Source organism: Grammomys surdaster, unplaced genomic scaffold (assembly GCF_004785775.1).
Source record: "Grammomys surdaster isolate TR1022 unplaced genomic scaffold, NIH_TR_1.0 125612, whole genome shotgun sequence".
In the NCBI taxonomy this organism is placed as follows: Eukaryota; Metazoa; Chordata; class Mammalia; order Rodentia; family Muridae; genus Grammomys; species Grammomys surdaster.
Window position 1 is genome coordinate 751,726 of NW_021620455.1, and position 10,816 is coordinate 762,541.

General features: G+C 45.2%; 1 protein-coding gene across 1 annotated transcript in view; it reads right to left on the bottom strand.

The window, feature by feature from the left end:
• Bnip3 (BCL2 interacting protein 3) overlaps positions 1-6,341 on the bottom strand; it is a 19,199-nt gene extending 12,858 nt beyond the window's left edge. Inside the window, exon 1 of the mRNA XM_028787179.1 lies at positions 6,194-6,341. Within this exon, the coding sequence (XP_028643012.1) occupies positions 6,194-6,224 (31 nt within the window). The 5' untranslated portion in view covers positions 6,225-6,341. The remainder of the gene's footprint in view (positions 1-6,193) is intronic.
• Positions 6,342-10,816: the final 4,475 nt, after the last annotated feature.

Genomic DNA, 10,816 nt, shown 5'->3' on the forward strand with positions numbered 1-10,816 from the left:
TTAAAAAAAAAAAAAAAAGAAATTAAAAAAAAAAATTTAAAAAAAAAAAAAAATGGACCTGAGTAAAAGGATAAAACTCCTAGCACCCATCAGTCCTAGCACTTGGGAGTACCAGGATTTCAAACACGGTAGTGTATAAAGTAAGACCTAAATAAATAAATAAAAATATTAAAAAAAAAAAAAAGACAGACACTCAGGAACTCCCACCAGTTTGGGGAGCTTATATAAGGAACTAAGCCAGCAGACAGATGTGTGCACTCACTGCACAAGGGGCAGCCGAAAATGCAGGGAGCCTATCTGTACTGATCTATACTGCTGCAACAGTAAGCCACAGGCTGAGTGACTTATAAAGAAGTTATTTCTCAAAGTTATGGAGTGACTTATAAAGAAGTTATTTCTCAAAGTTATGGAAGCTGACAAACCCAACTCTATGGTGTCTGTAAGGAAGCCAGTTCCTGGGCTTATCACAGTGCAGTGGGGCCTGGCTCTGCTTTTCTCAGTCACACTGACATTGCTGAAGAGACATAGTCATGTCACAGCAGTGCTTTCAAAAATCATCTGGGGATCCTGGCAGGGGTGGCACACACTCAGGAGGCAGAGTTACGCAAATCTCTGATTTTGAGGTCAGCCTAATCTACAGAGTAAGTTCCAGGACAGTAAAAGCTACACAGAGAAACCCTGTCTCTGGGGGAGTGGAGGGCACAGATCTGCAGCAAATATCTGCGAAAGGCCCAAGCAACTTAGATGGGAAAAACAATCCCATTTGGAATATGATCTGGTGCAAAATCCTTGAGTCCAAAAGCTCCAGGAATGATTTACTAGGGAACAAGCTTTATCATTAACCTGTGTCTGGATAGGAGCTGTGAGTCCTGGAAAACAGAGAGGACTCTTCATTTACATATGTCCTCCAGTCATTTATCAGAAGCTTCCAACTTTCTCAACAAGCAAGAAAGGTGGGAGTGTGACCTAAAATCCTAAAACAACACTTAGAAGTTGAATGCAAGTTTAATACCAGCCTGGGCTACATGAGTGTGACCTTGTCTCAAAAAATAAATTAAAAAAATTGTTTTTAATGTTTTTAAAAGGAAAAGAACACAAAAACTTCTTCTTTTTATTTATTTATTTTTTTTTTTTTTTTGGTTTTTCGAGACAGGGTTTCTCTGTGTAGCCCTGCCTGTTCTGGAACTCACTCTGTAGACCAGGCTGGCCTCAAACTCAGAAATCCACCTGCCTCTGCCTCCCAAGTGCTGGGATTAAAGGCGTGCGCCACCACCGCCAGGCACCACAAAAACTTCTTAACATCAAAGAATTTCCTCAGGAAACATACGACTTATTTCATGTAATTTAATACATTTAGGCCTCAAGACCACAAGCAGTTCTGCTTGTCCCGGAAGCCCTCATACCTGCACATCCCCCCACCCCAACTCTCCCACTTCTGAGTTACACCAACAAGATACAAATCAAGTTCTATTTATATCTCCCTGAGTGTAGAGTAGCTGGGAACTGAACTCGGGTTCCCTAAAGCAGAATCCACTCTTATTTTATGTGTATTAGTGTTTTGCCTGCATGTATGTTTGGGTACCGTGTATGTGAGTGGTACCCATGGAAGACAGAAGAGTGAGTGTATCAGATCCCCTAGAACTGAAGTTACAGACAGTTGTGAAAGTCTTCTTAACTGCTGAGCCATCTCTCTAATCCTTCGTTTGGTTTTAGAGACAGAATCTCATGCCATAAGCCAGGTTGGCCACTGTGATAGTTGATTTTGTCCACAACACAACTTGAAACAACTGACAAGAGAGGGCTTTTTGAAGTATTTGTGACTTGAACTTGCAAAAACTGGTTCTCTCCTACCATATGGGTTTCTAGGGACCAAGCTCAGATCAACAGGTTTGGCAGCAAGAACCTTTGTCTGCTTAGCTATCTGGCCAAGTCCACAGGAAGTGAGTCTTACTTAGAAATTATTTAGATGAGGTTGGCCTATGGGCTTATCCATAGGAGCACTATCTTGACTGTTAATGGATATATAGGAAGCTCCAGCCCCTTGTAGACAGTACCATTCCCTAGTCACGGGGTTCTGAATAGTTTAAAAGTCAGATAATGTTAAACAGAAAACTAGTGAGCAGGTAACATGAGTACACTCAGTTCTCTCCGCTCTTGACTGTGATGCACCTAGCTTCACTGAATTGGTCCCTCAACTTCCTCTCAAAGATGAAGTGTAAGCCAAATTAGCCCTTCCTCTCATAAACTGGTTTTGGTCAGAAGTGAAACTAGGATAGCCATCTAAGTTTGGATCCTCCTTGGGGCTGAGAGTATAGTTCAGTTGATTAGGGTGTTTGAATACGTGATTATTTATGGCTGAGGTTTATGGAACCACATAAATGGTGTGCTGGCACATCCCTGTAATTCTAGTGCTCTAGATGTTGAGGAAAGAATAAAAGTTTAAAGTCATCCTTGGCTACTTACGAGGTTCAAGGCTAGCCTAGGATATATAAGACCACCTCAAAAAAATTTTTTTAATTAAAAAAGTTATCTTTACCTCAGTCAGACTCTGGAGTAGAGATTAGAGGATTGCTCTACCAGCCTGCTTTCCAAACTGCTTATATAATGACAACCTAGGGAGTGAGTTCCATCTCTGTATTACCCTCTATACCCCAAGGCAAACTTGTAGACTATCAATGCCTAACAGTAACTACACCCAAAAGAACCCCAGACGGAGGAAACACAGGGTCCCTAGTCTCAAGTCCATGTCCTTGTACGGCCCCAGGACTCAATCATGGCTGTGGAAGGAGAATCACCTTCATTGTTTTCTTCATAGTTTTCCAGAAGCTGAGCCCAACTTGAAAAGAGTTAGAGGTTCAAGCAAATATGCTGACAAGCTCAAGTAGGAACAGCATCCAGCGAGAGCTAGTAATCCTCAGAAAGGAGCAGGCACCCACACAACCTCCGAACAGGAACATAATGCCACAGGAGAATGATGCATTTGCTATAGCATTCCAAGAAAGCCAAACAAGTGGGCACCAAGTCTGGGGAAAGCACTGCCCCAAACCACACAGAGCTTCTCCAGAAGTGGCCTTTGCTGTCTCAACACCTAAGGCCCCTTGGGTTAACTGAGGAGGAGAACAAGAAACTTGGTTGGCAAATGGTTCTGAACATAATCTGCCTGGTACATAACCCAAACTACTGGATTCTTTTTCAGTCACACACACGTGCATTTTATTGACATTGTCTCATGTAGCCAGGCTGGTGTTAAACTCCTGATCTTCCTGCCTCCATCTCCCAAACACTGGGCTTACAGGCTTGTATCATCTTCATACCTACTGGATTCTAAGACTAGTGAACTTGTCTGTCTATTGCTAGGCTGTGCCTGAGTCAGGTGGTTCCAGGTATTGGTACTGAGCAGTCTATGGCATGTCCTTAACTGAAGTAGTCATCCTTATTTCCACTTAACCTCTGGATCTGTGACTATTTGCTGAGGTTCAGCTAGAGCCAAGGGGAAACCCCTTCAGTGTATCAATGTTTTCTCTTCATGCAAGCCTGTCCTTGATAGTTTGCCTATAACCAAAGGAACCACTCATCAGAACCAGTTGCAGACAGGGCAGCTAGCTGAATGAAGGCTTTACTGAATCTATACAGTGGATCTTTCAGGTAAGGGCAGCAACTAAGGCACAGAAGTATCACAACACTTATCTCCCCTCCAGCATGCCAGAAGTCATACAGAGAAAGACAGCCCTGCCCCTAAACACCTTTCAATAAGATGGATCAGAGGTATAAAGGGAACAGAACCAATCAGTTTTGTATGTAATGCCTTCAGGAAAACTGGTCCCAAAGGTTGCTATGGGGAGTATTTGCTGTCCCACCCACCAACAACGCTTCCAGGGCTCGGAGCCTCAGAAGTAAACATGAAGCGGCAAACAGAGGAGCTGCCTCAGCTCAGACTCCAAGCTGGGACTCACATTTCATAGGGCAGCTGAGATACCCCATGTGACTCAAGTGACCCCTCCTACCCTGAGCTAGACAGGGAGCCAGTGCCGAGCTGCACGTACACCCCAAACAATGGCCCAAATCCTTAGCCTGAGTTTCCACACTGTAACCAGCTTTTTATAGAATAAGCAAAACAGAAAAACACAAATCTTAACCCTTGAAACGTCAAATGACAAGCCCGCTTGGTCAATGACTCAGCAGTCTGGCGTGTATGTCAACTGAGTGTATGTTAACTGAGACCTCTCAGGAATGCTCAGAAACTTCCCTAGATGAAATCCTAATAACATGCAGGGTCAGAAATAAAATTTCAACTAGCTACAAAAGTGACTTTACAGAAAACATCACTTGATCTCTTAAGAGATAAGACAAAAAAACTTCTCAATCAATCAAGAAAAAACTACAACTGTTTGACATTTGACATTAGGGAGTAAAACCTGAATTTCAAGACTTTTTTTTTAATGTGGCTGTAGTTTGAAAATACAGATTCTGTAATGTGTTAGGCTGATTAAATTCTGCCTACTAAAATCTTGTTCAGGGTAATAAATAAATGCAGCTCATTCCATGTATCTTAATACAAGCTTTTTTAAAACTCTTAACACTGGTCTATGTTGCACTATTCCAGCACTGTAGGACAATCTCTGAACAGCCTAGTCTACACAAGTTCTAGAGCAGCCAGAGCAATACAGAAAAAGCACGTCTCAAAAATCTAAAAACAAATCTTCACATTAAAGTGGGTACTGTGGCCCACACCAGCACTAGGGAGACAGAGGCAGGCAGATCTCTGGGAGTTCACTGAGACCCTGTCTCAGAAAAGAAAGTTAACACTAAAGCATTCACTTTAAAGCTTTGGAAAGCCTCTCATGTTTATCTAACAGGCTTGCTCTACTTAGTGAACTCTCGGTGTGGAGAATACAAAGGTCAACAGGATCCTCCTCTAGTTCTCAGGTCCTTAGGATTAAGACTCAACTCAGACCCACCAGGTGGCTCTCAGAAATGTACCCAGGGTGGCCTTACAGAACTAGCAGCTGTCTGCTCAGTGCTAATAGTCTGTCAAGGCTGAGAATAATAGTCTGTCAGTGCTAATAGTCTGTCAAGGAGAACCTTTATTGTTGTGAGACAGGGTCTGGCAACAGAGCCCCTAACTAGCCTAGTATTGCTATATAGTCCAGGCTAACCTTGAATTTGTCGAGACTCAGCTTCACCCACCCCATGATGGGATTTTAGGTGTCACCACACCCAGCCCTGCTTCCATTTTAACCTACAATCACTGCACTGCTTGCAGTGCGCCTACTGAACTAAATTGTAAGCACTTTCCCCTCCTTCTGAGCTGCTGTAGCTCTCTTCCACTGAGCTGCACCACTAGCCTATCCCCTCTCTGTTTTTCTCTTTGTAGGCTTGGCTGTCCTGAAATTCACTCTGTAGACCCGACTGGCCTCGAATTTACAGAGATCCACCTGCCTCTGCCTCCTGATTGCTAGGATTAAAGGCTTGTGCCACCACCGCGCGGCTATCCCATCTTTTAACTCTAAGACTTGACAGAGATCTGAAGCCCTGTATCCTCCTCTTCCATCACGAAGTGGTGACAAAGGAAGCCAGGAGTAAAGACTTGGGGACAGGGGTGGGGTAGAGAGTGGGGAGAGGCGGTGGCAAAGTCTGTTAATTCCAGCTACCCTGGAGGCTGAACCAGAAGGATCCTAAGTTTAAATCCAGTATATCTTAAAGCATAAAATGAAAAAAAAAAAAAAAAAAAGGTAGTGTTGCTCAGGGAATGAGCACTTACCCAGCACGTTCAGACCTAGTTCCGTTCCCAGTACCAAGTCCGAAAAGTGTGAGGCACTACAGTCATAAATACTAATGACTTCAATCAAAGCACTGAAAATTCAACCTGCAACCTCTAGCTCACTTAAACAACGCTGAACAAGGCGTTGGGGAAGCCAAAGGCCTGAAATCTGAGCTACACGAGAAGTTGGGGAAGGAGGATCGCAGAGTTCGAGGTTTCCCTGACCTACAGAGGCTGTGAAAATACAGAACTATGACAGTGTGAACCACAGAGCACGAAAAAAAAGGCCCGGCCTCCCTGTTAAGGTACTGTGAGATGCACCGAAGCTCACCGACCAGCCCCGGCCGCAATGAACTGCATCGCGGCCTCCAGTCGCCGCACCCCAGCCCGCGACCCTGCCGCCTTCGCGGCCCCTCTCGCCCACAGCCTCACCCTGCAGGTTCTCCTCCCCGCTCTGCGACATGGTGGCTCGGCAAAGGAGCCCGAGACCAACTGCGACAGGCCTGGGAGGCGGTCACTGAGAGGTAGCAGGGAACCCTGCACCGCTCAGCTCTGAGGCCAAGCGACACGGGACTGAGGGACAAGGGGCGGGGCGGGGCGGGACGCACGCGGCGGCGGAGCCCATTGGCTACGGGGCGGGGCCTACAGGTGGAGGCGGAACGAGGGGCGCGTGTGGCACGTGCGGCGCGTGCGCGGGGCAGGGGCGGGGCCTGAGGCAGGAGTGCGCGGGAGGACCGCTGTTTTTAAGATCTTGTGCAGAGGAGGATCGGGGGATGTGCCTGAGGCTGGAGTGGCTGGGACCTAGGCGGGTAGGGGAGAGACTCGGGGCGGGGCCCAATATCGGAGCCCTGGGACGCCGAGGTGTGCGCATTGCAGAGGCCGAGGGGCGGGTCTTGAATCCAGGCTGAGGTGGGCAGACGTGGGCGGGCTCTGAGGTAGGCGGGGCGTGAGGACGTGCAGCCAGGTTCTTGGGCGTCTTGCGTTGGGTGTGGAACCTGCCCCTCCTGCTCGCTGTTGACCAACACAGTACCCTAATCTCCGGAACGTGCGGGACGTCAGCGACGGGAGCACGCATGGTCTCACTGTCTCTACGCAAGCTTACAGATAGGTTTTTTGGTTGCATTTTTAAGAAAAGTGCCGTCCGGGAGTGCTTATGTATAACTCTAGTCCCAGCCCTGGTTCGTGGCCAGGCTGGGCTGCACAGTATGAGGCCGTTTAAAACGAAGCAAAACAAAAAATTTGCCAGCATTCCGCTGCAGCACCAATGGCGAGTTGGAGAGTGCTGTAGTAGGCTGCATGCGGGGAAGGACAGGACATTTTTGGACAGGAATGGAATTGGAGAGACCTTTGAAGAGCAACTGTTGAGGATTCTGCATCCTCCCTGTAAACCACCCGGTAGTTCCTCTGTACTTGGAGGTTGGAATTCCCTCTTAATACAGTTCTGGGATAGAAAAGAGGCGTGTGAACCTCAAAAGAAGCTATCTTAGCAGCAGTGGGTCAGGTCACTAGAAGCAACTTCATTTGGTGTTTTGTTTTGTTTTCCCAGACAGTGTCATAACCGAGGCTGGCCTTGAAATAGCTGTGTAGCAAAAGCTAGCCTTGCGTTTCCAATCCTACTGCTTCTGCCTCCCGAGAGCTGGGATTTTAGCTGTGCAGCCTTGATTTCCTTGTTGTTAGGAGTGCTGCGGTTATACTAGGGCCTTGCACATGCTGGGCAAGTTCACTGCCACTGAGCCATGTAACTAGACCGAATCCGATGTCTTTTTTTTTTTTTTTTTTAAGACAGATTTACTTTGTAACCTACTCTGGTCTTGAACTTTTCGTTTTTCTGCCCCAGCTTCCTAGGGGTTCAACCACTCTTAACTGAAAGCTTGCTTTCTTTCAGTGCTCTGAGATCCAGCCTAGGGCCTTCTGGGTGGTAAACAGATTCTCTGCTACTGAGCTACAACACCAAACCTTTGTCTCAATATCCCCGGGTGCTGAGATTACAGGCATACTACCACATCTAGCAAAAAAGAAATGAGCCATGGTCCTGCTTGGTGATAGACTGTGTGTCCAACATATCCAGGTCCTGAGTTCAATCCACAGCTTGCATAGATATGTGTGCCTGAATTACAAAGGGAAAGAAAATGGTCTGGAAATTCTCTCCACCAGTCTAATAAGAAAAGGAAAATGTGGATTTGAAAGGGTTAGGAAGCTGGGCAGTAGTGGTACACTTTAATCCCAGCACTTGGGAGGCAGAGGCAGGAAGATTTCTGAGTTCAAGGCCAGCCTGGTCTGCAGAGTGAGTTCCAGGACATCCAGGGCTATACAGAGAAACCCTGTCTCAAAAAAGAAGGAGAAGGAGGAGGAAAAGGAAGAGAAGAAGAAAGAAAGAAAGAAAGAAAGAAAGAAAGAAAGAAAGAAAGAAAGAAAGAAAGAGAGAGAGAGAAAGAAAGAGAGAAAGGAAGAGAGAAAGAAATTTAGGAATGTTATAGAGATTTGTATTTATCATTTTTATTTTCTATGTATGTATGAGACTATTATTTATTGAGACAGGGTCTCTATGTAGCTCTAGGTGTCATGGAACTCACCATGTAGACCAGGCTGGTATCAAACTCACAGAGATCAGCCTGCATCTGCCTCCTGAGTGCTGTAGACATTTGTTTTTTAAGGGAAAAGGGTTTTCCACCTCTTTAGACCATTCAATAAAAAATAGTCAAACGAGTCAGTTGTTTGTAATGGAGCATGCCTTTAATCCCAGCCCTCTGAAAGCAGGCAGGTGGATCTCTGAGAAAGAGACCAACCTGGTCCACATGGAGAGTTTCAGGCCAGAGTTACAAGGTGAAAGCCTGTTCAAAAAAAGGGGAGGGGGCGGAGAATGGGAGGTGATGGCACAAACCTTTAATCCCAGCTCTTGGGAGGCAGAGGCAGGTGGAATTCTGAGCTTGAGGCCAGCCTGGTCTGTGGAAAGCAGTCTGGGAAAAATTTAAGGTTCCTGAGTGACTTTCCCAACTTACCCTCAACCCCACTGAAAGTCTCACTGAATCTGTCCCTCGACCACTCACACTCCATTCATGACTAAGCTATTATTCAAATAATGCCTGCAGTGTAGCTGAGAGGCCACTTCTAGTTATGCACACTTGTAACCTCAGCACTTTGGATATGGAGCTGGAAGGATCAGGTCTAGGCTGAGACTTAGCCACATAGTGAGTTTGGGGCCAGCCTGGACTACATGAAGCCCTGTTTCAATAAATAAATTACATAAGTAAAACAGGGGCCTTAACAGAGATGGCTCAGCAGGTAAAGGTGCTTGTCACTCAGTCTGACAACCTAAATTCAGTCCCCATAGTGGAAGGAAAGAACTGACTCCCATGAGCTATCCTCTGACCTTCATGTGTACCAAGGGCATGCACATACTAACATTAATAAAATGTTTAAAATAAATTCAGAAAATGTTGTGATTGATTGATTGAGATAGGATCTCACTGTAAAGTCCTGGCTGTCCTAGAACTCACTGTGTCGACTTGAACTCAAGACATATGCCTGCCTCTGGCTTTCAAGTTCTGGATTAAAAACATGGTTCACCACAATCAGCTAGTAATGTATTCTTTTGGTTTGGTTTGGTTTTTGAAACAGAGTTCCTCTATGTAGCCCTAGCTGTCCTGGAACTCTGTCTGTAGAGCAGACTGGCCTTGAACTCAGAGATCCCTCTGCCTCTGCCTCCAGAGTGCTGGGACTAAAGGTATGTGTCACTATCCTGTTAGTAATTTATTCTTAAAAAATAATTAACTGGATGTGGCAACTACATCTATAATCCTAACACTCTAGAGGCCAGGACAGGATCATTAGTTCATTAAAATATATTTATCTATTTACACATATGCAGGAATATTCATGTCATGCTCATTGATTGAGATCAGGGGACGACTTAAAGGAGTTGATTCTCTCCTTTCACAACTCAAGTCACTACTGACAAGTGCTTTTACTTGATGAGCCATCTTGACTACCTGAGCCACACAGTAGGTTCAAGTATAAGACAGAATACAGGGGTTAGTGAAACTTTGTGTCAAAGGGGGGTCAGAATGTAGATGCTTGGCTAGCATGCAAAAAGCCCTGGATAAAAACGCTTAAGTTTCGTGACCCATGCATGATGTGAAAGGCAGAGGCAGGACAATCTACTGTTCAAGATCAAGTCCAAGTTACAGGAGATTGAAAGGAAGAAAAAAATAAAAGACTGAAGATATAAGTCAGTGTAGATTTCTTCCCCTGCATGTGTCAGGTTCTGAGTTCACTCTCTAACAGTGAAAAAAAAAAAAGAAAATGAAAAAAGGAAAAAAAAGAGCAGAGCAATAACAGCCCAAACACAAGAACCAAGCTATCCTAAATGACATTCTACCACAGAGAAAGCATTCATTTATTAATTGATTAGGTATTTGAAGCAAGGTCTCTATATGAAGCCAAAGCTGGACTCTCAACTCATTGGTGACCTCCATGACAATGGGATTACAACCTGGCTCTACCATGCCCAGATAAGGTTAAGGTTACAGGAACTTTGACAGTCACTGAGAAGAAAAGCAAAAAAAAAAAAAAAAAAAAAAAAATGTGTTTACAAAAATACATGGGTGGAGAGTAAGGTGTGAGGGGGTTGGGAGGTAGAATCTCTGGCCTTGGATGTTTTGGTCAAATTCTGAGCCTGAGGGCAGGAAGGCTAGGCAGTCAAGATGAGCTATAGATTCTAAGAGTTTTATTTTTAATTAGGAGGCTGTTAGGGCAGATCTTGAGGTGGATAGTAAATACCTGTTAGAAGGAGCTAAAGGTAGCCCAAGGTCAGTGTGGCTCTGACCTATACAGCTTTCCATCTCCAATTCAACAGGTTCTCAGCCAAGGCCAGACACTGCCAGACTCTTTAATGTAGGTTCTGCATCCCTAGGACCTCAGCTCACAAGGCATTATCCTAGGAATACACATGTAAAAACAGCAGTTAAAGGGCTGGAGAGGTAGATACCCGCTAAGAGCAATGGCTGCTCTTGCAGAGAATCCAGATTCAATTCCCAGAAGCACAGAGTCGTGGTT